Consider the following 27755-nt stretch of genomic DNA (forward strand, 5'->3'; position numbering starts at 1 on the left):
CTGGAATTCGAGACCATAAATGACAGGTGCATCGTCTTCCATTTCTCAAATTGTTGCAGCTTTGCCCACCTTCGTAATGTTCAAATGTGTTATTCTTTGCCCTACAGTAAGTGAAATACTAGTACAGTTTGTGCTACATTAAACCTTTCCAAAATGCATTTCCGCGATATACACTTTTTGCGTACGTAGCGAGTGCGTAAAACGCGTACAAGGAACCGTGAAACGTTCTTCTATGTGTTCGACGGCGTAAATCCTTTGAAGAATCCCGCTGATGAAGTTTTGTCCTTCACAGATGCCGTATGTTAGTGTTGTCGTATAATAGACATGCGCAGTGTAGGTCTTACTGTCAGTCTTTTAAAGAAGCGTTTAAAGGTAAGAATGCATTTCATGGCTGTAAGAGAAAAAATGAACACAGTCCATGTATTTAACGCATAATAGAGTCTGTAAAAGTAAAACACTGCATGCGGTACCCATGTAATTTTTGCTTTGCTTTCTGTTTCGACACGGTAGCTCACTAAATGACTTGACGTTAGCTTTGTAGCTAACCCCAAATCCAGAGTAGTTGATTGTCAAGTCTGCAAGAATACAATTATTGTGCATTGTAAATATTTATCATCGAATCAATGGCTTATCTTAACTTTGGTATATATCTATTTTAGACAATAAAGGGAAAGAAAGAAAGCTGCAGTGTCATTCGATAGCCAACACACTGACGTGGATATTATTTACAGGAGCAGTAGGATGGATAGCGGTGAGGGTCCTGCTCGGCCGGTTACCCTGGACATAGCTGTGGAGGATTTCGCCAATGATTCTCTAGCCCCTGATCAAACCATCTCCCACCATGCCTTCCTACTCCCGGAGGTAACCATCGACCTCGGGGGGGAATGTGTCACCCCTCTGGAAGACAGCACTGCCACACCCTCAGAGAGCCTGCTGGAAAGACTCAATGACCAGATGATGGAGAGTGTCATGATTTCAGATTCGCCTAATATCAGCGAAGAGGATGATGTGGCTCCTATCGACTCCTTTCTGGAGACAGGTGACAATGAAGATACAGGAGAGCTGGAGGCTTCAGTCAGCGCAGTTGGAAAACCTGATGTCATTCTGCATGCTAGTGAGACAGAAGATGAGTTGGACCAACAGGAGTCTGAGAGTCCTGACCAAGAGGTGAAGGAGGAGGAGGAGGAGGAGGAGAATGACCAGAAGGGCCAGCAGGGTGAAAAGGGGGAGACGGTCACTGTTTTGGTGTCTGCCGCTCACACACCGAGTCCGCCTAGTGCTATGGATGAAGACCTGGCAATGCCTTCTCTAATGGAGGAAAGTTTGAAAGACGAGCCTGTGCCGGTTTGCACCATATTCAGTCAAGGCAACCAGCCCAAGACACTGGTGCCCGATGGTTTCCAGCCCACGCTCATCAAGTCTCCCAGCTTCAGCATGGCCAGTGGCGGGGGAAGTGACGAGACGGGCACGCCCAGCAAGCTGACCCCGCCGCTGGTGTGTCAGCCCAGCCCCAGCCTTAGCAAGTTCTTCAGCGACAACGGCCACATGAACCCGGCCTCGGACTTCTTCGACTCATTCACCACCTCCTCCACTTCCTCCTTCATCTCCGTTTCAAACCCGAACGCCGAAGCCCACATCACCCCGCCCACACCCGAACCAGTGACCCCAGAACAGCAGCGCTCCTCCACCGGCTCTTCCCTCTCCACCCCGCACGCCGGACCTCAAGGGGACTCCCTGTTTGGGGCGATCTCCGGCGAAAGCTCCACTCCCTTGGTCCAGGCGCGGCCCCCTCTTCCCCAGGGGCTCCCGGCCGTACCGCCGCAGCCCCAGCACTTCAACCAGCTACAGGCCGCCTTCTCCGGCAGCGACGACCCGTTCGCCACGGCGCTGAGTCTGAGCGAGGTGGACCGGCGCCATGATGCCTGGCTGCCCTCCACTGAGACCAGGAAGGTGCTCATGGCGGTGGCCACCCAGCAGTACAACCAGGCTTACGTGGAGAGGGACAGAATAACCATGCCCGGCCTCAAGTTCGACAACCTACAGGTACGATAAGCGCGCATCTCCACAATGTTAAGTTGCAGATGTAGTTTCAAGGTAATTTGTTTAGTTAAATGGTACTTCTAGGCTTCTATAGTATAGCTCCATATACTATAGCTCTTTTAAGGCATCTTAGTTATTTTATGCATGAAAAAATTCTGGTTTGTTATTCCTATGCAACCTCTAAACCTCTTATCTCTGAACCAGTGTTTAGCAAGTTAAACTAGTGCAACAGAGCTTCATATATAGTTTGTTGATTTTCTAATGTATGAAGATACATTACAGGATCACCATTCGATTGTTTTTTTTCACCCGAGAGACATTCTGAATAATGAATGCCTGCTTGGTTGAGGCTTGAGGAGCCAGATGATTCAACCTTTTGTTGTAGTGCATTGTGAAGTTGCAACCTATAGTCCTACATTAATGTTATCGTAACACAGGATTATGCCTCACAAATACTGGTTCCACAAAAGGTTGCATACTTTTTTACACAAACACAGCAACGTTATGTGCAGAATGACCTACGAAGGTTTCCCCGTAGACCAATTTTGTATGCGTATGACGTCCAACCCGTTCAACGGGTGCCGGGATCTAGACGCAAAGAAAATGCTTCTGCAACGCATGCCCGGAGCTATGTGGCATTGGAAATTAATGAATGGACTTATTGTGAACTCCTACGCAAACAGGTCAAGGCGGCATACTTCTGCGTGGCCGTAGAACATGAATTTGATCAAAGTATTGATGCGCTCGTGTTCAAAATAATCCTTTAGTCCTCTTCATTCCAGTTCATTTGGCAATTATGCTGGTTGCCTGTTTTGTTTAGACTCACAAGGGCATCCCATAGAAAATGATATTGTCTATTCAGGTGATGGAGTTATATTTCTCTCCACCACCTCACCTATTCAATTTCAAAATAAATATTTGAGTGTGATTTGAAGTTGAAGTGTGGTAGAAAGAAATATGTACGAAAACATTTCTACAACCATATTTAAATAAACATATTTTCCTAGCATTTAGATTTTGGAGTCATTTAGATTTCCTGTGTCAGCCCCTCTACACTCACCTCCATTTTTAATCAGGCGAACTTGGTTATATTGAGACTTGATCAAGGCTTCATACCTAATGAGCAAAAGGACAACACCGGCCCCCATCAGACCTGCCTTGGTGATACCAGGCTAGCGCTAATGCCGTGATGGCGGGGGCCTTAATTTCCTGTGGGAACAGGGCCACCGATAATCCACATCCACTTCCTCTTTTGTGAGGTGTTCTGCATTAACATGGCCCTCTTGGTAACATGGTTTTTGTGTGTGTGTGTGTGTGTGTGTGTGTGTGTGTGTGTGTGTGTGTGTGTGTGTGTGTGTGTGTGTGTGTGTGTGTGTGTGTGTGTGTGTGTGTGTGTGTGTGTGTGTGTGTGTGTGTGCGGTACAGAGCGACGCAGTGAAAGACCTGATGCTGCGGTTCCTGGGTGAGCAGGCGGCGATGAAGAGACAGGTCCTCAACGCAAACTCCGTAGAGCAGTCCTTCCTGGGCCTGAAGCAGCTCATTGTAAGTCAACCACATCTACCAAGTGTTTACCTGTCTTAATTGGTTTTGAAGTCTTGTCTGTTGGCTGTTCAGGACAGTGTTGATAATGTTGTTTGTAGTACAGACGCGGCTATTATAACTAATTTTCCCCGTCCCCCTTTTCTCTTCCAACGTGGCCTCCATTTGCCATTTGATAGCAATATGCTCGGCAATGACTACGAAGAGTATTGTATCAATTCCACCCATCTCGGTCTCGCTTCAGGCAGCCTCACTTGACGGCGCCGTCATAATGTGTGACCCGTGGGTGACCTCACGAGACGCTTGTTATTTCCAACATATGCGCCTGCTGCTGCAGCAGCACTTGAAGCGATGGAGAACGGTTGAAGGAAGCATAGCGGAGGAGGGAGGGATAAAGAGAGGGAGGGATGAGAGGGAGGTGGGAAGGAAGGGAGGGAGGAAGGGAGGGAGGGAGAGAGGGAGAGGAGGAGTGCGGAGATGGAGAGGTGGAGATCCTCCTAGCTCTCCAGTGCCTTTTCTCCTGCTGTGCCTATGTATTATGCATGGGAGTGCTGTGCATATTTCAAGGGCCTTCTGGACTTGGCTGCACACACTCACACACACACACAAACACACAAACACACACTAGCACAGCAGCTCAAGAAAGGAAGACGAAGTTGGAGCTGGCTGCAGTCTGCAACATGCACACAAACACACACATTCTGTGTCTGGACTATAGTGTGACTGTGAGGTATAGTTGTTTGTGTGTGTTCGCTCTCATTAGTGTGCGTGTGTGCTGCCTCTGTGCAGAAGAGGAGTCGTGTCATAAGGCATTAAAGCTCTCTGCCAACTGGTGTGGGTGGGTGGTTCCCTGGAGTCAGAAAGTGAAGGAGAGAGAGAGAGAGAGAGAGAGAGAGAGAGAGAGAGAGAGAGAGAGAGAGAGAGAGAGAGAGAGAGAGAGAGAGAGAGAGAGAGAGAGAGAGAGAGAGAGAGTGTGATAGAGAGAGAGAGAGAGAGAGAGAGAGAGAGAGAGAGAGAGAGAGAGAGGTGTTGGCAAGCAAGAAAGGTACTTTTCTTTTTTCAAAGCAGAAATGACAGGGAATAGAAATACTTGAGCAATGCAGTGAAAGAAGGAAATCAATGATCTGTACTATGTATTTTAACTGGTGATGAGTTTTGTGGAGCTACTGCTTTAAAGTTATACTGGGAAGATTTCTGTTGTTGGCCCAAGGACTACCAGGCAGTGAGTGGGATGGGAGAGGCGAGCAAACTGAACTCTGGGACCTCTAGTTGCAGGGTCCGCTCGCTCTCCCACCAAGACCCACATACTGTATGTGTGTGTGTGGGGGGGGGGTATTCACTCTTGGAATAATGCTATTGCATTCATTTCACCTTTTTAAGTGGGAAACTTTTAATGGTGTTGCAAAGAGCGAAATCAGGTCGCTTGTTTGTGTTCTTGTTTTGTTTTTAAACACAGATGTTCAAAAGTGCGAAAGGGCACACACAAACACACACCACCGTGACGGTGTGTGCCCGCAAGCGTGAGCTGGTGTTTGTCACAGCTGGGGCCCGCTGCCTCCAGTCACCTTGGCCGTGGTCAATACAGTGCATCGATTCCCCCGGATATGAGCCAGGTGGCTTCCTTTAGTTGCACACGTGCGTGACCGTGCCGTATGTGCTCACTAAAAGTGTCGTGCACACTTTTTTTTTTTTTAATGAATGATGTTGGCAGAGTGACTCATGCTGCAGACCCAGCGGGTGACAGTGCCGGCTGTCACCAGCCCACACTGTGCTCGGCACACGCGCACGCGCTCACGCACACACAGGATATTAGATAACCGGAACCGCGCACATGCACTGTCACTAGAGCAGGTCCCTGAGAAAGCCAGAGACACGGAACAGACCTGCTTCTGAGTGCAGGAAGCGCTGGATTGAGACAATGAGACCGGCCTAATGTGATGACAGATGTGGAACAATATCAGCAGGGATCTTGTGTTCTCTCCGCTTCCCCTCAATCTCGCCCAATCCGGTCTCCCCCTGTTGTGCTGCTCCAGAATCAAACTCGCTCGGTACCGGAGGGCCGGTCAGATGAACGAGCCCTGGCCTCCCCCTCTAGCTCTCTCTAACCCCTTTCTTCCCTCTTCATCCCTCTCTCTTTCAGTGACCTCTCTCGCTAGGTCTCTCTCTCCGTCTCTCTCTCCCACGCTCTCTCCCTGTCCCCTTGCAGTGGTGTGGTCAGCACTGGTGCATCTCTGGCTCAGTACCACCCTGGGCTGGCCTCATCCGTCTCTGTGATTAGGCAACCCTTCTCCTCCCCCCCCCCCGCCCCTCCCTCCATCCCCCTCTCCCCCTCTCTCTCCATCTCCTCTCTCTCTCTCCTCTGTCCGTCTGTGTTATCTACCAGAGCCCATAACCTCTCTTTCTCCTCCCCACAGCGTGATGGCGTCTGGGCTGGGCGCCAGGTCTCCAGCAGAGGTGTGTGTGTGTGTGTGTGTGTGTGTGTGTGTGTGTGTGTGTGTGTGTGTGTGTGTGTGTGTGTGTGTGTGTGTGTGTGTGTGTGTGTGTGTGTGTGTGTGTGTGTGTGTGTGTGTGTGTGTGTGTGTGTGTGTGTGTGTGTGTGTCCGCGCTTCCGTGTGTGCAAACACACCGTGCTTAGCAAGTCTGCACCTTCATGAGGTTAGATGACTGCCCCCACCCACGCACCTCTCCTCGCCTCCACCTTGGACGGGTCAGACAGACGCAGTCCCTCCTTTGCTCCACCCAATAATCAGCATCCCGGCGACCTGGCGAGCGTGTCCTGCTTTTGATATCATCGTTCCTGCGACCTTTAGTTATCATTACGCCGGCACTCTCACACAGGCTGTCATTTCCCTGCTCATAACGACAATGATGCGCGGGCGGAGGGGGGAGTAGGTGGGGGAGAGCGGGGGGAGTGCAGCGTCAGCAGCCCAGGGTCGTGTCGGCGCCTCTCCCTCCCTCTGGTGCCGGTGGTTCTCACCTTGCTCCGTGCGCGCGGGCAGACGCCATATGTTCAGACCAGGCCATCGCTGCACGGAAGAGGGTCGCCTGTTGGTGCGAGAGCGCGGGAGTCGCGTCGCCGCTTTCAGTTTGACGTCATTCCGCGACCTCCAGCCACAAACTTGTCCCGTGTAAAATGTTCAAAATGTCAAGGCTAAATGTTAGGCACCATGGTAAAATATGGGGGCTGAGTCGAAGCGGAGTAGGAGCTCCCAGTGCATGGCAGCGTCGGGGACTAGGAAGCCCTTCTTAAAGTCTGGATTTGCCTCCGGCCTCTAGAGTCTCGCAAGGGAACAGCAGTGTCCCTTCCCATCTATTGCCAAGCTTTGTTATGCATGGCTTTCTTTTTAATTCTTTCTAACTTTGCCAAAGGAAAAGCTGCCTTGAACTTGTGATCATTAATATAATTATGCCTCCACACTTTAAACCCAGTGACAAGATTCATTATTGTATCCGCGTGCATGCGCCGGGTGTATATACTACAATGCAGGAGTATGCGTGATATTGTACAGCCTTGCTAAACATTAGCATGCGTGCAAGTGTTGATGTGCCTTTTTCAAAAGAGTTCAAGGCACGAGTTTGGTTTCACATCCCGACCAACAGTGTCGTGTGCGTGGGATGCTATGATTAGAGTGACAATGTCTCACCTGCCGTGCGTCAGAACAGCCGAGAGAGTAGCGTGTCTCTCTGTCTTCTCACACCCTCTCTCCTCATGCGTTTTTGTGTCGAAGCATGGCCAAATGAGACCGACCATTGAGCTAGGATGTGATGCCTTCGTATTCTCTCCCTGCCCTTAGTTAAGATCGTGTCAGTGTTGTATAGGCTGCCCACATGAAAAAATGAAAAGCCGAAGAATGGATGGAACAAGGACAGGAAAATACTCTTCCACACAATCCGGCCCCGGCGTTAACCATGGCGACGCGCACTTCATTGGCCTCTCAGCTCAATTCCTCATTTAATATCGGCGGCGATAAATCGTCTCTGTAATGCATCCTCATTTGATTTGAGGTAGGGGAGAGCAGGGAAGGGGGATGAGATCTGATTATACCTTATTGCGGAGTCATTTGAGCCAAGCTAAATTATTAATCACCATCCCGTATATCAGTCAATTGTTTTTATTCCTTATTCCCTCCACCTCCCTCGCCACCTCACAACCCCCCCCCTTCCTGCCCCACCACCACCACCACCTCATCTGTGTTAATTGAAATGATTCACACCTGGGTAACGAGCGCTGGGTTTTCACATGGCAAGGCCACCCTCTAGGCAAGCTGGTGTTTAGAAACCCACTGTTTCATTAAAAGATGCGATCCGCAATTGACGTGACTTTCGGGGGTATTGTCAAATGTCTTCCCTCAAGTTCTCTTGTAGATTTGGGGAGGGGTGAGAGGGACCCTGAGTCTACGACACCCTACAGTTCTGGCTTCTTTGCATTGAAATCTCAGTCGGAAATGGGCATTCATTTTTTCCCCCAAAAACGCACACTTTTTTGTGACCTGTGGGAATGGAAACGAAACTAGCCTCTTTTGTCGGTCGTCATTTTCGCGGATCCTCCCGAACTTATTCAGTGTTTGTTCCATAAGCAGAAGGGCTCGGAGCGGCTGTTTATATCCTTTTCCTGGTGAAAGATGGGGAGGTAGAAGTCTGCTCTGCTCAAAGACTCTAAAACCAGGGCTAGACAACGGACACCTGTCCTCCCCGAGAAAGGTGGCTGGGCAAGGCATCAGGCTCTGAGGATAGTTAAAACCCTATCTATTCGACTACCCTGCTACCATGCCAACACAACTCAAAATACATTTGTATGCACAGCGTCTCAGCGTATCTGTTGTCTTTGTACCCTCTCGTCATGGTGTTGCTATGACGTTTGACGCGGTGAATCGGCAACGTTGTATAAAGCTCAAGTTCAGTGGTTTGGACAGTTTTCTTTTTGGGCAAGTCGAAATTTGCTTGACGCACTCCCATTGGCCCTGGCTGCGCCCTGCGCTGCCCCCTCCTCCTCCCCAATGGGATATCAATTATTTGATCTTTCCTGTGACCTACTCCGCAGGGTTCGGCTTGGAAGTTTTGGGGTTGATATTTTGTTACGAGTTTTAAGACCGCATCCTGCTCTCTCACCACGGCAGCTGGAGTCCTCTCATATCCTGCTCATCCCACTTTTGAAACCCCTCATCCATCTGTGCCACTGTGCGTGTTTGTGTGTGTGTGTGTGTACATGTTCTTGAATGCTAGGTGTGCAGGAATTGTGGCTACTGTAAACCACTGCAGACTCACCATGCTCCCACTCGACTCCCCTCAAATCCCCCCGCACACACACCTGCCTAGTAATACTGTGTGTGTGTGTGTGTGTGTGTGTGTGTGTGTGTGTGTGTGTGTGTGTGTGTGTGTGTGTGTGTGTGTGTGTGTGTGTGTGTGTGTGTGTGTGTGTGTGTGTGTGTGTGTGTGTGTGTGTGTGTGTGTGTGTGCTAGTGGTTGCAGCTGTTTTCGGCCATCTAGGCTGCCTCCTCGTTTTCAGCTTCATTTCCTGCCCTAATGAAGATTCAGAGGCACCACAGCCACGGGCGCGTGTGTGAGCGTGTGTGTCAGAGACACCATAGCCGTGCGTGTGTGTGTGTGTGTGTGTGTGTGTGTGTGTTTGTTAGGTCGTTGAAAAAGAGGAAGGGATGAATAGAGGAATGAGAGTGGGGAAGCGAGGAGGAGGAAGAAGAAGGTAGGAGGAAGGAGGGAAGTCAATACGGGCTGGGGGGGGTGGCGGGTGGGAGAGCACCCCCGCTGGGGAGGAAGAGAGGGTGACAGGTTTGAAGATGAGTGGAGTCTAGGGGGGAAATGAGAGCGTCACACACAGTGAAAGCCTTGGATAGGTTCTGGGAGGGAGAGGGGAGACGGCTGCAAGGAAGAGCGAGAACGTGTCATTCCAGCCGTTCAGCCACCATTTCTCTCTTCTCCCTCTCTGTCTGTCTGTCTGTCTGTCTCCCTCTCAGTTTCTGTCTTTTTTTTCTTCACCGGTCTCCCTTGCCTGTCACTTTATCTGCCCATCCCTTCCTTTCTTTTCTTCTTCCTCTTCCTGCTTATTTCCCCCTCTCCCTCCCTCCCTCTCCCCCTCTCCCCCTCTCTCGTCTAATTAGCTTCCTGGCCATGATGAATGGTGGAGCACTTGGGACCCAGTCGTCAGGCTGACCTTGTCATGTGGGTCGATGGGGTGGTATGACTCACCCCACCACCTCCGTCCCTGTCCAACCTATTGTACCCCCTCCTGTGGAAGCAGATGCTGTTCATTTAAAATGTGTGGGTGGGTGGGTGGGTGGGTGCTCATATTTCTGTTGACTCTTGTTTGCCTCTTCAATGGTATATGTGAATACATAAATGCTTGTATACCTGACAGCAGGCATGTGTGTGTTTAAAGTGTCGTGTTTGTTATGCGCATGAGTGTGTGCGATAGTGTTTTTTGTCCTCTGTCCCGCACACTACAATCTACTATTCCACAACCTCAAAACTGCACTCTGTGGAGAACACTTTCCTCTATTTAGGTTTGCAGGTCCTTCTTTCCCCCCTGCTGTGACTACAGTACGGACGTAAGGACATAGAAACCAAAGTATTTTCATCTTGTTATAGTGCCGGGAATAACAGTGCTTCAGTACACCTACTTCCGGCTACAAATGAACTGTTCAGTGCGTCAGTGAATACCATTTCAAGATGCTTCCATGTCCATTTCCCCCCGCCTCACATCTCTCTTAAAAGGATCAAACCCCAATGCCGCATTTTCATTGGCTTTCATTAGTTGACTCTCTCTAGGTTAAACGCATGATATTCTTCTGATTGGCTGTTATGATAACCCGGCCCCTGCTGATTAAGTCTTGATGCAACACACCTGTCCTCCGCTTATTAAAACTGAATCAAATCCAATAACACCTTGGGAGTCTATGGCAACCATGGGCCTTTCCTAATACCAAGAATGCAAAGGACGGACTTGCGTTCTTCGGGATAACATATTTGCTACTCGTACATGGAAGTATGTACTTGCAAGTTTACGAGTGCGCAGAACAATGTTGATGGTTTGAGACGATGCACTATTGGGCAATACACCCGGTGCTTTCTATTTATACCAAAAAAAAATAACGACCGTCCCCTTTCATACGGCTCCTGTTGTTTATTTGATTACATCTATGGTTATATGGTTGTTGGCCTGCTTTTCCTCTGCGTCTCCGTTTGCTGCAGTGGTCTGTGGTGTGGGGGGTCTTTGAGTGTTACTGGGCGGCTGGTTAGCTAGCTTGCCCCGCAGGCACTTATGGAGCTTCTGAACTCCGAAAACATTGACACACATTTCCAATTCGCCATCAATTCCGGCAAAGCTGCCAATATTCAAAATCTCCTACATTTATTCTTCACCTTTTTAAAAAGATCAGAAGTGAGTTTACTGATGAAATAACATATGAAATCTTTTAAAATTGTTCTGTTGTTGGTCTGCTCTGCTGCTTGCAGCTCCTGGCTTAAATGTTATATCGTTATCTGTACTGACGAGTTCACACCAGGTACCAACCGATGCATAATTGGTAAAGTGGGCGTGTAGAGGACACTTTCGGTCATTTTAACCGTTCTTGGTGATCGTGTGTATTGGAACAGTACTCGGTTTGCAAAAGAACGTCCTCCTATCTGTACATTCACCATAATACTGGAAATGCTAGATGTTTTATCAGTGTGCCATATGCTAGATCACCAATGTGTTGCCTCATTCGGGGATAGACAGTGACTTAAAGGGACTCTGACCTTTGTTGCATTTGAGAATTACAGCACATTCAAATCATCCCGCCTTCCTCCAATGCCCCACCCCCTAAGCGTACAAAACTAAGCGTTATTTTTTAGAGTACTGTAACGACTTCGCCGGTGACATAATGATGTCGAGTCATTAGTAGTTGAAGGTAGTTTTAATGAACCAAAACCAGGTCACTGAAACCCGTAACATTGTAACCAACGGCAGAAAACCGACACAAAACAAACCCCGGTTACCCCGGCAACCCCCAACACGGTCTCACTCGCGTGCAGGCCCCCACCCTCCTGTTCTTCCAAGGCCCTCCCCCAGCTGACCTAATGATTCGCCCCCACGCTGATTGACAAGAAGAACATTACAATACATACACATAGAACAACTGGCATAGCGGACAACGAAATATAATGTAACACATAACACACAAACTATTTAACTGTCCCAGGGTCGCTACAGTACAAAAGTTCTAGACTCCCATGGGTTATGTTTAGACTCCCATGGGTTATGTTTAGACTCCCAGGGGTCATAATATCTACCAGGGATCTAGTAAACAAGAAGTCCGAAGAAGACGCGTCTGAGTCCGAAATGGGTCCCGTAATCGGACTGAGTGGTGCGGTTGGGTGCCAACGTTCTGGAGGTCTTCCTGTAGCTCCAGAGTAGCGGGACAACGTCGCGTCTGAGTCCGAAATGGGTCCCGTAATCGGACTGAGTGGTGCGGTTGGGTGCCAACGTTCTGGAGGTCTTCCTGTAGCTCCAGAGTAGCGGGACAACGTCACGTCTGAGTCCGAAATGGGTCCCGTAATCGGACTGAGTGGTGCGGTTGGGTGCCAACGGTCTGGAGGTCTTACAGTAGCTCCAGAGTAGCGGGACAACGTCGCGTCTGAGTCCGAAATGGGTCCCCTAATCGGACTGAGTGGTGCGGTTGGTTGCCAACGGTCTGGAGGTCCTGAGAATCATCCAGGGGAGCGGGACCACTTGGCTTCTGAGGCCGAATCGGGTCCCCTTGTCGGACTGAATGGTGCAGTTGGTGGCCAACAGTCTGGAGGTCTTCCTGAGGCTCCAGAGGAGGGTAACTCTGTGAGTCTGAGTCAGAGATGAGTCCCCTAATCGGACTGAATGGTGCAGTTTCAGTACGCCGTGGACCACTTTGGTCTGCCATCGTCAGTCGCTACGGTCGCTACTCGCTACTGTCTGCCGTGGAATCAAAACAAACCCTCTAGTTGAGGACGCGCCTTGATGACGCGGGCCCGAATGCGCCACAAGAAGCAGACGGAAAACCTTATATATCCATGCAGCAAACAGACAGGTCTGTCGGCCAATAAGGTCATTCGGTCCGAAGAATTTTATTGGTTGAAGTTTTCACTAAATATTATGAGAGTAAAATAAATGTTTGTTTTTACTCCTGGTGGGTCTGTCTTGCATATTAGAGTGTTATTACCTTATTAATACCAATTTAACCTTATCCAAAAAAAGTGTAAAAATGCAACAAAGGTAAGAGTCCCTTTAACTGACCTTATATGTGAATGAAAATGTATGTTTTTGAGGATGCCACTTTAAGTAATAAATGATTTATTATGAGTATTCAGTCATTAGGCTTACTTTCCAAATATACCACTGATTCTTGAGTGTTACTTTTTGATTCCCGTTAACCTCTTGAAGTCGGAGAGAACCTATGCTACCAAGTAAAAATGTTTATTTAAAGTCCTGGTCTCCGGACTCAAAGAGAACATACTTGACATGACGATGAGCCATCTCCACCCTTTTTCCGATCCTACTCGTGTGTGATTTTGGTTTCACCTAAATCACGACTTTGCCGACGGAAGTGAGGCCGCGCAAGATCAGTGTCGGCTGTGTGTCACGCATCTTCTTGCGATGTCCTTAAACTCGGGCTGCGTTCCTGCATGGCACGCGAGGCGGGCTGGTAAATGATGCATGGGTGTGCCGGCAGGGACATGATCTGACGTGGTCTGTGACGGGCGTCTCGGCGGCGGGTGTCTGGCACTCGCTCCCCGCCATTCCCGTCGGCATCAGACACATCACGCTCTTGTGATGCCGTCAGAGCGCCGACGCCGTACAGGAGGCTCTGCTGCGGCGCGTCCCGCCTACGTCGCCCGTGGCTCACTCCCCCTGTGTGTGGTTTGTCCCTCCTCCTCTACAGAGCGGTAAGAACTGGCGCGCGGCGGCGGACCTGACGGGCCGGCTGCTGACAGCTCACGGTCAGGGCTACGGCAAGAGCGGCCAGCGCACCTCCCACACCAGCGACTCCCTGCAGGTACGGCCCCGGTGGCTCTCGCTCGGTCAATACTCTGCTCAAAGTGCCCCCTGCCCGTCTTCCTCATTTGTTTTCTCACCTCGCGCGCGCACACACACACACACACACACACACACACACACACACACACACACACACACACACACACACACACACACACACACACACACACACACACACACACACACACACACACACACACACACACACACTGTGTTCATATGTGTTTGTGTCCGTATCATACCTATCTCATTTCCCACAAAGTGACTTGTATTCCAGTGAAGAGGACATAAGCAGTCAGCCTAAGGGTGTGTTTGTGTGTGTGTGTGGCGGATATAGCGCCATGGCTAGCACAGTGGGGTACATGCATATTGTCATGGCATGTCCCTATATGGGAAAATAGTCGTGTGTGTGTGTGACACAGAAGGGAAAGACAGTGGGAGAGTGGGTGCCCAGAGATGCCTGCATACATTACAGTCAAATAAAGGGAGCAAGCTGACACACACATCCTCTCCTTCGCTCTCTCTTTCTCCCTCTCTCTCTGTCTCGCTCTCTGTCTCCCTGTCTCTCTCTCTGTCTCTCCTGCTCTTTCTCTCAGCCTTCCTTTCTCCTCCATCCTATCTCTCTCGCAATTCAATTAAATTCACTGAGCTTTATTGGCATTACTGTTTGGTAACACAATTGCCCGAGTAATGAAGTTCTATTAAAAAATAATAAAGGCGGTAAACTTAAAACACTACGGATGGCATTATGCTTAATAAACAGTATTGCACATGGAAAACGGCAACATTCATTTAATCTAATTTTAACTTATTTTGTCTACAAATGTATATTGCTAAAGTATGTATGTGTGCTTCTGTAGAAGGGCCGATACAACCAATGCGGCCACTCCATACATATTTATTATTATATTTTCGGAATTATTTCAGACCAGCTCATTATGTTTTCATGTATCATTTTGAGTGTTGCAGTTTGTGGATTTGCTCGGTGCCCAGATTGATTGTGTGATGTGAAGTCAGCGTTGATAATTACGGTAGTAATTTTATTTGAATACTATAGCAGCCCAAATGGGTACCTGAAGATATGAAGATAACTGATTGTGTTTTGTTATCTTGGTCTTTACTCATAAAATCCAAGACAGGATTAAAAACAATAAATTTTCAATCACTAATGTGAAATGAGTTCAAGAGAATAAAACAAATGAAATGAAACAACAGGTTATACAACTTAAGTTACATTATGTGAGGAACCACAGTGTAATTAACCATAATATATCATAACATAATAATGTTATGTTGTAACTGCATGTAATGTAATAATATCCAATAAGAAAGCGCATAATGTAGTAAAATAAAATCTTGTCTATCATAATTTGTCATTTTTGGCCATAAGGTAATACATTTTTTCTTAATTGACAATAGTATTACATTACAGGCCTTGTGGTTGGTTTGGTGATGTCTCTATCCTCATGTAGCCTCAGAAACTGCAAAAACAAAGCACAATTGAATCACATAAACTCTCTGTAAGACATTCACACACATTTCACAAAATGTTTCATTAAGTGGGATGGGATTGCCCCCACTCCATACTCTCTTGGTGTCTCTCTCTGTGCCTCTGAGGGGGAGAGGGGGAGAGGGAGAGAGGGAGAGAGAGAGATTCACATCACACAATCAATCTGGGCAACGATCGATCGATCGAAATGCAAGATCTCGATCGATCGAGATCTTGCATTTCCTTTCCTTTGCAACCCCTCCATTTCACCCCATTGCTCACCATTTTTGTTGTTCAATCTAGTATTAAAAAAAACATATGTCCATCTACCGTCGCCATAAAGGAATCATTGATTCAGCTGTGTTTCTTCTCCTATTCTCCAGCTGTGGTTTGTGAGGCTGGCCCTGCTGTGTAAGCTCAACCTGTTCCAGAGTGCAGAGATGGAGATGGAGCCCTTCGGTAACCTGGACCAGCCGGACCTCTACTACGAGTACTACCCCACTGTTTACCCAGGGAGGAGAGGTACCCACCGGGGCACAGAAGCCCCGCTCTACTGTTAACATGTTCTGTCACGAGCCCAGGACTGCTGTGGGCTATGTTCAAATACGCCCACCCCGTGCTCCGAACACACAGAGATGTGTTTGCATGCAAATCGATGGTTGCCAACCTATCACAGAGTAGCATACTAGCGTGAAAGTTTGATTTAGGAAAAGTTTTACCATATGCAGAGCGAAAGACGGGAGCTGCTAGCTGTCATGGGTATCACATTTCAATACAAGAAGAATTAGATATAAGAGGAAACAGAAGGAGAAGTTTTTCTGTGTCTGCCATGGGGAGATTAAAGCCAAAGTGGAAGGGGTAGAGGGAAGAAAGCTAGTGAGTCTGGGTTATTTTGTGTGACTCTCTTCCTGTCAAACTAAATCTTGTAGATAATACCGGGTCTTGTTACTTATATTACACTCTGCATGTAGGCTGATAATATTTTTCTCTAATTTCCCCGTATATATATGCGCAGCACAAAACCTTACATGATGTATTGAAAATAATGGCCTGTCTCCTATAATAGCCTGCCTTCCAATTAGAGTCCGGTACTTTCTCCAGTTGAAGTAAATAAGGATCCTTGCTATTCTTGAAGATTTTACAGTGCATGATAACACAATGCATCCAGGGACTCAGCTGAAATGTTAAAAAAAAATATGTTACTATGTAGCTACAGAGATAATCAGTCAGCATTTCTGGTTTACTGAATAACACGTGTACCACCAATTGGAATGTAAAACGAGGAATCAGCTTTATAGCAACGTGAGGTCGAAAATTCTGACCTCTTAAGCACAATCTTTGAATTGGTGACCGACTAAACCCCCAAAAATGTGTACCTTTGCAGACCTATGTCCCGTGAAAACATTTTTGCCGGCTGCGTACATATTTTTTGTGATGGATGCCACATTGACAGGTGCTCTTCCTGCCTTATTGCTCGCTGGAATGGCAACTACGGCAGGTTTTAGATCATTTAGGATGCCAGGGTTCCATTAAGGCACTCCGTTCGAATATAGTTAGTTGTCTACGCCCTCTAGTGGTCAGAAATAATGTAAGACCACTTTAACTAATCGTCCTTCAGGGTTTTAAATTTCCTTATTTCTAGCTTTTAAATGCATGAATTTAATAGATGAGCCGCCAGATTAAAAAAATGCAGATCTATGCATTTCATCTACGAGATTGACAGGATGGATTGCCGAAAATGTGTATCAGTCCTCTCTTTTAAAGAGACTCCCAAACTCTTTGATGATAGCTTCCCCCCCCATGTTTAACCAACTCTTTTTTTTAGAGTACACCAGCATACCATCGCACACGACCGCCCCATTAAATATTCAAATGAAACTTTTCTGCGGCAACCAGACCGTATCGCCAAGTAGCGCCGCCAAACTCCACTTGTCTGCGGCGCTGGTTCCTCGGATTTGTTTTTCACCTCTTTCTTATAACTGCATGAATTGCTCTCTAATGTATTCCCATTACTTTGGATCTGCCGCGCCCCTCAGGCTATCGCAGCAGCAGAGACACCGCTGTAAGCGTGCATGTATTCCAACACCCATACACACACAAACACACACACACGTACACAAAACCACACACACATGCACATAGGCAAACACATGCCCACGCACACACGAAGGAAGCAGCTCACCGTGCAGACCTCTAAAGGGAGCGCCGATTGAATTTCCGTTGCTCAATATTAAATGCTCTGTGCCCTCCATGGTGCTTGCAGACAAAACTGGCACCAGACTCCGACTAGCCCTGGCATCGGGAGTCTGAACATTTCCCCCGGCCCGGTGCGCCCATCGACTATCTATTATCCATGATCACGCTCTCCAAAACCACCCACGAGACACAGCTGCCCGTGCAGAGAGAGAAAAAACCTCTGCAACGCGTCGGGATCCGAGCTTAAAGTAGAACACAAAATGCTCGGAATAAGTTGTGCGCCTTTAGAGTTGTACAATTTGTTTTCTGGAGTGAAAGGTAGGGAGGCATCCAACTTCCGTCGTGAGGCATCGCTTAGCCGCCCTCTGGCACTTGGTATGTATTTTTAAATTGATGCCGACCGTATGCCGAGAAGGGCTGCGGGTCGGCACTCCCAGAGGTTGAATTGTATCAGAACGGTGATCAAGCACCGTAATCTGAGCTTTGATACAGACGGCGCTTCTTTGTCAGTGGGGACCCATACTTTCCGTCTTTTTCCGTATTAAGTGAGCCTTTTAAGTCTTTCATTAAGCTTTTATAGTCTGGAGATTTCAGTGGTCAAGCAACACCAAGTATACACACATGGGCGGCGCGCGTGCAGACAGACCGTGGAACCACTTTAGAAGGCATAGAGACAGGCAGAGTGGTGGAATCGCCGTGGTGCACCGAGACATCGGAGAGAGAGCTGGGAGCCGATGGTATAGGGACCGTGCTAGTGCAGTGGACTGGCCCACAGATCCCAAGGCTATATCAAAGACACGCTGATCAAAGCCTGTGGACTCACCTGGGTATGGGCTTTCCCAGCGTGTGTGTGTGTGTGTGTGTGGGGGGAAATGTAATGGAGAGAGGGACGTAGGAAGGGACTGTAGGCGAGGGACTGTCAGGGGTGTGTGTGTGTGTGTATCTGTGTGTGAGACTGAGAGATGAGAGGCTTTAATAAGAAGCCATACGTAGCTTCATGCCATCTGTAGGCGCTTGCCTCCAGGGCTGTGTATGTGTGTGTGCAGGCTGTGTGTGGGCGGACGGGTTTATATTCTCATCTATCTCCATTTCTCCCCATCTCCTCTCTCTCTCCCTCTCTCTATGTCTGTCTGTCTGTCTGTGTCTCTCTCTCTGTCTCTCTCTCTCTCTCTGTCTCTCTCTCTCTGTGTCAACCAACTGTCTCTCTGCAACCCCACTCTTTCTTGTGGGGGGCGGGGGGGGCTTTCTGAATTTCTTCGATTTTCCCATCCTGTCATGTTATCATCTTTTTTTGACAATCATTTTCTTTTTTCCCTCTCTCTCTCTCTCTCTCCCTCTCTCCCTCTCCCTCTCCCTCTCCCTCTCCCTCTCCCTCCCTGCGCCCAGGCTCCATGGTGCCGTTCTCCATGCGCCTGCTGCATGCTGAACTCCCCCAGTACCTGGCCAAGCCCCAGGACGCCCTGGACCACCTGCACAGCCTCAAGAACGCCTGTACCACTGTACGCTCACACACACACACACACACACACACACACACACACACACACACACACACACACACACACACACACACACACACACACACACACACATGCGCATACAGAACAAACACACACACACAAACACGCGCATACAGAACAAACACACACACACATACATACATACACACACAAACGTAGATATACACACACACACACACGAACACACAGAACACGTACACACACTGAACATCCAGAGAACACACGTACACACGTACAGCAGAACACACACTCTCACTCACACACATACAGAACACACACACTCTCACTCACAAACAACAAAGAGTGTCCAGGCTCAAGCAGTTGACCAACACATTCATCGAACAATCTGAAAATCTGCTGGCGGATTTGGCCTCATAAATAACTAAAATGGTTGATCGCAGACCCAATAACACTTTGATTTCATGGTGATAACGAGTTGCTCTTTAACACAGTGGAAGCCCGCTCAGACCATGTCATTAAAACACCCGTGTTGACAGATCCTGAAGAACCTGGAGCAGGGCTTGGCAGAGGACGGCAGCATGACCACACTCACACAGGAGAACAGACAAGGTAATGTGTGCTCACACACTCTCTCACTCCATACTCTGCTGGCCAGAGATCTGGCCTCTGTCCCAGACTGCTCCACACTGGAGGGGCAGAGGGTGGTCGGACACACACACACACACACACACACACACACACACACACACACACACACACACACACACACACACACACACACACACACACACACACACACACACACACACACACACACACACACACACACACACACACCGCTAAGCATTCTCAGGCATGCATGCACCAATGCGGCGTTGTAGAGGCAGTCAGCCCCTCTCTGCCTCAATAGGCGCGCTGAATTCCAAGCGAGTCTCCCCCCCCGCCCGCCTCACCCCTAGCAGGTTAACGAACAGCCTCTCTCTCTCCAGTCTGCACCAACAGCACCTGGTGGTGGAAGGAGAGAGGGGTGGGGCAGGGGGGGGGGGGGAGGACCTGGTCTGATACTCACCAGCCCAAACACACTGCAGTGTACAGATTAGCTGGATTCAATTGACCCTTGTATCATCTTACTCGCCCCTCTCCTCTCCTGCCCTCTCGTTTCTGTTCTCTCTCTCTCTCCCCTCTGGAGTGCGAACATCGCAGGCTCCCTCGTTCCGGATGCATGTCGTAATGCAGTTGGCGCGGCGATACGCACCGGCCGTGTCCATCGTTAACGCCTTTGCCTATTCCTTTTTTCTTGAAACTTTTGTTTGGGTCGAGCGAAGGGTGGGTTGGTGGCGGTGGTCTGCATTTCATTCCGATGGATTGCAGAGGGACCAGAGGGGCCATTTAGACAGTTTCAGGGTGAGGGAGTGAGAAATCAATTTTTTTTTTAGTTTTCGTGCTAAGCCTACCAAAAAGCTTGCTGTAATTGGGCAAACTGCCACGGTGATGCGTGCTGTGTGTGTGTGTGTGTTTTGAGTGGGGGGTGTCTGTGTACTAGGGTGTGCCAGATCTGCCAGATTCTCTCCTCATCTAAAAGCGATCCAATAGCTGTACCCCTTCTCTCTCTCTCTCTCTCTCTCTCTCTCTCTCTCTCCCTCTCCCTCTCCCTCTCCCTCTCCCTCTCCCTCTCTCTCTACTCTTTTCTCTGCCCACGCAGACAGGAAAGTCAATAACGCAGAGCCTTGCCTTTACACATCAGACCCCCACTGAGTGATTAGCTTCTCTGCCACACACACACACACATGCAAATATACACACATGCACACACACACGCAAACACACACACGTGCAGTGATGAATACTAATAGGCCCTGTGTGCTAGCTCCCTCACAGAGGCGCTCAGTCTAAAAAGAGAGGGAGCGAGATGTAGACAGAGAGAGAGAGAGAGGGAGAGATGCAGGCAATACAGAGGGCAAGATGGAGAGTGAGAGATACACTGGGAGAGAGATAGGGGCATGAGGAGAGAGAAAGAGAGAGAGAGAGAGAGAGCAGAATGTGCCGCAGTCTCCTCAGCAGCTCTTGTCTAAAATAAGACCTGGTGTGGAAGGCGGGAGGGAGGGAGGGAGGGAGGGAGGGAGGGAGGGAGAGGTGTGATGAGGAGAGAAGCGAGGGAAGAATGATGTGTTGAACTGTAGATTGATGAGTAAATGACCGATGGAGGGAGAACGGGATGAGGCGTGGAGGGAGGAGAACAGAATGGATGGAGGGATTGATGGGAGAAGTAATGAGGGAATGGTGGATGGATGGATTAATGGAGGGGGATTGGAGGGGTGAATGGATGGAATGCAAGGGAGGGAAGAAGGGACGGATGGGTGGATGAGGTAAAGGATAATGGATGGGTTGGGGAGCAGGTTTTCCTTTTAATGGACGAATGAATAAACAAATGAATGAGGGATGAAAAATGGGAGGGATGGATAGACGGTTAAGTTACCGTGTGTGTGTGTGTGTGTGTGTGTGTGTGTGTGTGTGTGTGTGTGTGTGTGTGTGTGTGTGTGTGTGTGTGTGTGTGTGCGTGTACGTGTGCGTGTGCGTGTGCGTTTGTGTGTGTGTGTGTGTGTGTGTGTGTGTTGTGATGCGATGCTGAAATCCCAATCCTGTGCCCTCTCTCCACAGCATCCATTCAGCTGTGGAGCTCTCGCCTCACCCGGTCCATGTACTCCATAGCCAACTGTCTGCTGTCCATGAAGGTAGGTGTGTTTGTGTGTCTGTGAGCGAACGAGTGTGTTCGGGGCGTTTCTGTGCATTCATGTTTTAACATTTCTGCGGCGCTTACGTGTATTAAACGTGTTTCTCCCTGTTAGAGAGAGAGAGAGTGTGTGTGTGTGTGTGTGCGTGTGCGTGTGTGTGCGTGTGTGTGAATCTGATGCCAGACGAGGGGAGGATTCACAGTGAAATCCCCACAGACTGACCACTAATTGGATTCCTGGTCAGTGAGAGACAAGAAGAGAGGGAGAGCCAGTGGATGGGGGGAAAGAGAGGAGGGGAAAGAGAGGGAGAGGGAGCAGGGATGGTGAGCAGGGGGCTGTGGGATCTAGAGGTAGTTTCGTGTAGTGAAACTACAGTGCCACCTACAGGTGACGAGCCAAATTTGCAGCTGCCTGTGGAGAAGCAAACTCCCTGGTTTTTGGATTATAACCCTAGTCTTATTACTGTCAAAGTGTTTTATTAGTATCTGCTTTCTGTGTTTTAATTGCAATTCATTTATTCTACATTTGTGAAGCACTGTGTGAGCCTTGTCTGATAGGTGCTGTATACATAAACTCTACTACAGAAAGCAGATATACAAAGCATGTTAAATCTCAGAACATCAGAAAAGCCAAAGAATTCCTTGACTTTCTAGTGGAGTCGAGTGACGCCTAGCGTCATTTGACTTAAGACTTGACGTCACAATGGAACAGTTGCAAAGAAAATCCTGTACATACCTGGAAACCCACTCCAAATGACTCAATATGCACCTTTTGTGTTCAATATGAAAAGGATTCATGTTTCATGCTTGAGATTCTAAAAATGTCTGCTTTGTCTGTAATTGAACTCCTCCTTCTCTCTCGCTCTCGCTCTCTCTCGCTCTCGTCTCTGTCTCTCGTCTCTCTGTCTCTCTCGCTCTCTGCAGGACTATGTCCTGGCAGTGGAGATCTATCACTCCATCATCCAGTACGAACCCCAGCAGAGAGTGCAGCTGCTCAGCGGCATCGGACGCATCTTCCTGCAGGTACACACACACACACACACACACACACACACACACACACACACACACACACACACACACACACACACACACACACACACACACACACACACACACACACACACACACTAATTAATACTACTACTACTATCCTGCTATACTACAGTGTATTAAGGTTTCTCTCTCAAGTCAGCCCAGCGGCAATTTAAGGTGTGATTCTGTTTTTGTGTCTGTCCTTGGCCAGATCGGTGATATTAAAACAGCTGAGAGATATTTCCAGGATGTGGAGAAAGCATGCCAAGCGACAGGGAGTCATCCCAGTCACACCACGAATGTGTTGATGAACAGGTTTGTCATTTTATCACTGTCTCTGCATCTATCAATCATTTAGCACCTGGGTGTGTGTGTGTATGCACGCGCTCACACTTAGGAATTATTAAAGGTGATTCCTTCGGGGACCTTTGGCTGCTTGGCACTTCCTTTCTCTCGTCACATGCAGAGGTCACACATGCGTCTCTGCAGCTCTGCCGGGTGTTAAGTGTGTGTGTGTGTGTGTGTGTGTGTGTGTGTGTGTGTGTGTGTGTGTGTGTGTGTGTGTGTGTGTGTGTGTGTGTGTGTGTGTGTGTGTGTGTGTGTGTGTGTGTGTGTGTGTGTGTGTGACGGCACCTGTGTGACTCAGACACAGGCTCACAAACCCAGAAATACTGTCTTGACGAAAGGCAACTGACTGTTTGGACTGCTCACACCTTCCACCAAGCATGTGTGATGTTTTGTCTCTTTATGCACCCTTGATTAGTTTGGTTGGATGTTGGTTTCGTTTCTTGCGCTGCAACCCTGAAACGTAATGCTTTTGTGTTTCAGAGCATTTGTTCATCTGAGTCAGAACAATTACGCCGAGGCACATGCGTCCTTCTCCCAAGTCCTGAAGGTTGACCCCAAAAACCCAGTGGTAGGTGTGAGTTACTACGACCACACACAACCAGGTGACTTTCAATGATGAGACCATGAAGTCAACATCCATTTGTCAAATTATTTCAGCGATTCTACCCTAGAAGGTTGTCACAACCCTTGAAGGTTGTTACAAATACAGAAAACATAACCACTCCACTCTAGCCCTCCATCCTCCTCACCCTAACGTTCTCTCTCTCTCTCTCTCTCTCTCCCCCGCAGGCCAACAACAACGCGGCCGTGTGCCTGCTCTACCTGGGTCGTCTGAAGGAGTCCCTGGGCCAGCTGGAGGGCCTGGTGCAGCAGGACCCGGCGCAGTACCTCCACGAGAGCGTGCTCTTCAACCTCACCACCATGTACGAGCTGGAGTCGTCGCGCAGCACCCAGAAGAAGCAGGCCCTGCTGGAGGCGGTGGCCTGCCGGGAGGGGGACAGCTTCAACACGCTGTGCCTCAAACTGGTCTGAGCCACTGCGTCCCCGAACAACCCTCCCCACACCGACACCGAGATCGACTCCGAGATCAGGGGCCCGGGGGAGGCTAGCGTCGTCTCCGGTGGGGATGTTGTTCATGCAGCGTATAGCAATGTGAACAAACTGCGTCTGAATGGATGGGACTTGGGAGGTAGACTCTTAAAAGGGCACCAGAAGGCTCCGTTGTTAGATGGGGTTTGTAGAACCTGGAATGAGAATGTTGTGCTGTGTTAGGATTGGTTTCCACCAAACAACCCATGTTTGGACTTTCTCTGCTTTTTTTAGACCTATGAAAAAGGGATATTTGGGTTCCAACCAGCCCCAGCCACGTACTTGTTCTTCTGCAGGGAATCAAGTGACATTATGGTCCTTTTAGGATGCACTTGAGTGGCCTAAATGTTCGATAGACGGTGAAGGGGAATACATTTTCTCCTTTTAAACTTTTAAATAGATCACCACGGAGGAAACTCAAAGTTGAATGAGCACCAACCCTCCCACCCTCCCACCTGCCACACACACACGTGGTAATAAGGGCAGACGCCGTGGTACTGCTAGACAGCATGGGCATTATCCTGAGCTCCAGGACGGTCAATGTAGCTCTCCCTTCCGCTTTCCCTCCGAGCAGTTTGTTTATAATTGTATAGATACGGTCATCATTCACTATCAAATCTTAACCTGCTAAATATCTCTCGCTCTACAAGTTGGACTGTTGTGTGAACCTCTCCTTACACTATTAGAAAATGAATCACTTAATATAAAGCTGTACATATTATAATAGGGGTGTTATATAAGAATGCTTGTGTCGCGCCTCAATATTTTATTGATTTATTGATCCTTATCATTATAATAATCGTAGTTTGCAGAGAATGTGCTGTTAACCTTACTTTACTCTGTGCAGTCATTTGTTTTATTGAAAATTAAAATTGTATTTTTAAATTAACTTGTCAGCATTTGAGGTTGTTTGTATAAGGATATACCAAAAAAAACTGACAAAGTTTGAAAGTTAGCAGCATTTTTATATTCATGTGAACAAAACAGAAGATTTTCAAAACTAGTGTTAATGACCAAAACATTTCATAACAATCAAGGCACTAAACTAGACTATGCATTTGATTTGTGTAAATACTGATTTTACATCCACATTAGTGTGTGTGTCTCTCTCCCATGTTTCAGGAACACTGTAGTGAAGCAACGTACTGCTGACGTCTCTCAAAGTCGTCTGCAGGCCGGTTGTAAGCTTTCCAAACGGGTTCGCCCACAAACAGCCGCATGGCTTTCGTGTAGTTCTGCAAATACAAACACACTATAAGGCCAATACATACTGCAGAATGTTCCCATAAACATCCCATACAAATTCTACAATTTGATATATATACAGTTAATATGTCACTTATGTGTACATCAAACCTATTGACCATCATGGATTGTTAATGTTTATTGATGTTCTTTTTTTTTTTTGCTGACCCTTTTTTCTAAAACGACTTCCAACCATTCATTCACAAACCGACGGCGTAGTCAACCACACAGGGCGACAGCCAGCTATGAGCAGTCAGGGTGAGGCGTCTTGCTCAGGGACATCTCGACACTCAGCTAGGAGGGGCCGGGGATCGAACCAGGAACCTTCAGGTCCCCAGTTAACCCGGCCTACCCCTCCCGCTATACTGTCGCCCCCCATTGACTTACGGTCTGATCCAGGGTGAAGCGGTGGTAGATTCCCGCAGGCAGCGTGATCAGGTCGCCTTTCCCCATGGCGATCCGGATCCATCGGTTGCACACGCTCCTGACGTCAAAGTAGGCCTGGCCATCCAGGATGTAGCGGATCTCGTCGTCCAAGTGGAGGTGCTCCTCGAAGAACATCTTCAGCTGTTGGAGGAGGGGAGGCGGGCGGAGAGAGAGATTACCTAAGGGGCCACGGATTCCACCTCATGTGTTTTAATTGCACCTTGCAAATTTGAATTGATTTAATTGGGAGTTTTAATTAAGGCGGCAGCTGTCCCCAGTGCCGATCTGTTCTCCACAACTACGCCAGTTTAGAGATACGGGGGAAAGGGGGTTAAGGCCTACATGGAAACTTGGGGATTTTTGGTTATTATAGCATGGTCCCATAAATTAAATTTAGCACTGCCGTGTCAGTTGAGTAATCACTCTCTGAACTGACTTTTTTTTACCTTGATAAACTGAATACTGATTTATTGTATACAGGCATCACACACTCAACATAATAGATTTGCATCACACTTAACATGAAATTTGCGGCGCACACGTCAGTACATGGTTCATACTGCCCGTACAATTATAAAACAAAATTGAACAGTTTCTACTTGCTTTGCTTCAAAAGTAACCCTGTTTAAGTATATTCAAGTATCCTATCACAGCAATATTACTCAAGTAATAAAGGGCTTATTATTTAAGTGTTATTGCAAAAGGGTTTTACAACAACAGTGAGCTGTCTTTTGACCAAGGAGATTGCATTACCTTTTCTTCATAATTGGGCAGTGTTTCCTTCTGAATGGTGATGACGTCACTGAAGGAGTAGCCTTGATCCTTGCGAATCTTTTCCAACTCCGGGTCATTTTCATACATGTCAGCATTCAACTGAGAAGTAATACAAATGGATCAATGATCGCTCAGATTCTCTCAAGAAACCACAATCCACCCGATATATTTTAGGGTAATACTTTATTATTGAAGGTTTCACAGCATGACATGTCTGAATGTTTTGGTTTGGATTAAAGCTCCAAACACACCGTTTTCTGATGGTTTGGTTGTGCGACTTTCACTGGAAACATGTGATCCCCTAAATTTTGGAATGTTTTAGTTATCCAAATCCCTGGGCAATGAAAACATTGTTAACAGACTACTAGTTATATATGCACAACGTAAATCAACACAAATACGTGAGTGACTGCATGTAAGATCAAAACAAACGTTGATAATGCTTAATAACCTTGCTTCACACAACAACAAAAAAAGAAACGTTTTCTTTAATGTATCCTTAGCTCAGGCTACTGTAGCGGATGGGCGCTGTTAGCTGCGGGGGCTAACGAGTTAGCCTGAACGACTGCACATAAAGTAGCTGTACCTTCCAGTGCAACACGCCGATCTTCTTTAATTCGTCCAAAGAGACGGGCTGGTTTGGGCTGAGTTTGTGTGGCAGTCTCTGATCTTCATCAGAGCTGTCCATATACCAAGCCTCCAGTGGCATCCTGCGGCTTGGGTGATGAATGTATTGTTGTTAATCTGGTGGTGGTGAAGTCATGTAACCAGCTGGCCCATGTGACTCTCTGGTGGTCCCAGTAACTTCAATGTGCTTTCACAATGTGTGAACAGTTTTAACACTATGGACTTTCAGGGGTTTCACGGAAATCAGCCAGAAACGTAATAGTTTATTGTTATTTCAATTAATTTATTATATAATAAATAAACTATTAATATAAATATATATTTAAATAGCATTGTCTTCATGTATATTCTTTGCGCAAATACTACAGTAAATGTGGGAAAAATACGTTATAATGGACGTAATGTCAACAGTTGGCCACTTGGTGACAGCATGGAGGCAAGGTTGCTGTTCGAAAACCTAAAACCGACAAGGTGCAATATTTCATTGTTCGCCTGAAGCAGTGTTCCATCTTGTTCCATCCACCTGTGGTTTTGCAACCCCCTTGAGTCCCTCTGTTTTAGTTATTAATGTTATTTAACAAGGGTCGACAGATACACAACACTCTCCAACCTCCAAATCACCCACCATGCATTAGCATGGTGGGTGAACAACCAGAAAGGTCTTGTTGTGTTTTGACTGGTGGACTAAATCCATAAACTACTGAAAGA

The 27755-nt window shown here is 47.8% G+C and overlaps 3 protein-coding genes across 5 annotated transcripts in view; 1 reads left to right on the plus strand and 2 right to left on the minus strand.

The window, feature by feature from the left end:
* eipr1 (EARP complex and GARP complex interacting protein 1) overlaps nt 1-232 on the minus strand; it is a 33676-nt gene extending 33444 nt beyond the window's left edge. For all 3 annotated transcript variants that reach the window (XM_056590115.1, XM_056590113.1, XM_056590114.1), the window contains exon 1: nt 1-232. In XM_056590115.1, the coding sequence (XP_056446090.1) occupies nt 1-42 (42 nt within the window). In that variant the 5' untranslated portion in view covers nt 43-232.
* trappc12 (trafficking protein particle complex subunit 12) lies at nt 230-25447 on the plus strand. The gene is made up of 12 exons (XM_056590112.1): nt 230-372; nt 732-2043; nt 3466-3582; nt 13491-13604; nt 15479-15617; nt 18678-18790; nt 19309-19381; nt 21431-21504; nt 22428-22526; nt 22750-22853; nt 23367-23454; nt 23676-25447. The coding sequence occupies exons 2-12, from the start codon at nt 742-744 to the stop codon at nt 23916-23918; spliced, it is 2466 nt and encodes an 821-aa protein (XP_056446087.1). The 5' UTR covers nt 230-372; nt 732-741; the 3' UTR covers nt 23919-25447.
* adi1 (acireductone dioxygenase 1) lies at nt 24928-27214 on the minus strand. Its single transcript, XM_056590116.1, has 4 exons — nt 27007-27214; nt 26400-26519; nt 25608-25787; nt 24928-25210 (listed from the first exon to the last, which is right to left on the minus strand). Exons 1-4 carry the CDS (start codon nt 27127-27129, stop codon nt 25094-25096), a joined length of 540 nt encoding a protein of 179 aa, XP_056446091.1. The 5' UTR covers nt 27130-27214; the 3' UTR covers nt 24928-25093.
* Nucleotides 27215-27755: the final 541 nt, after the last annotated feature.

The sequence above is a fragment of the Gadus chalcogrammus genome, chromosome 5 (assembly GCF_026213295.1).
Source record: "Gadus chalcogrammus isolate NIFS_2021 chromosome 5, NIFS_Gcha_1.0, whole genome shotgun sequence".
NCBI lineage: Eukaryota > Metazoa > Chordata > Actinopteri > Gadiformes > Gadidae > Gadus > Gadus chalcogrammus.

Excerpts from the sequence above, each read along its gene's own strand:
- trappc12 (XM_056590112.1), top strand. The coding sequence starts at position 742 with ATGGATAGCGGTGAGGGTCCTGCTCGGCCGGTTACCCTGGACATAGCT. Across the intron at positions 3,583-13,490 it reads TGGGCCTGAAGCAGCTCATT|AGCGGTAAGAACTGGCGCGC; the intron begins GTAAGTCAACCA and ends CCTCCTCTACAG. Across the intron at positions 13,605-15,478 it reads ACACCAGCGACTCCCTGCAG|CTGTGGTTTGTGAGGCTGGC; the intron begins GTACGGCCCCGG and ends CCTATTCTCCAG.
- adi1 (XM_056590116.1), bottom strand. The coding sequence starts at position 27,129 with ATGCCACTGGAGGCTTGGTATATGGACAGCTCTGATGAAGATCAGAGA. Across the intron at positions 26,520-27,006 it reads TCGGCGTGTTGCACTGGAAG|TTGAATGCTGACATGTATGA; the intron begins GTACAGCTACTT and ends ATTACTTCTCAG. Across the intron at positions 25,788-26,399 it reads TGCCCAATTATGAAGAAAAG|CTGAAGATGTTCTTCGAGGA; the intron begins GTAATGCAATCT and ends CTCCTCCAACAG.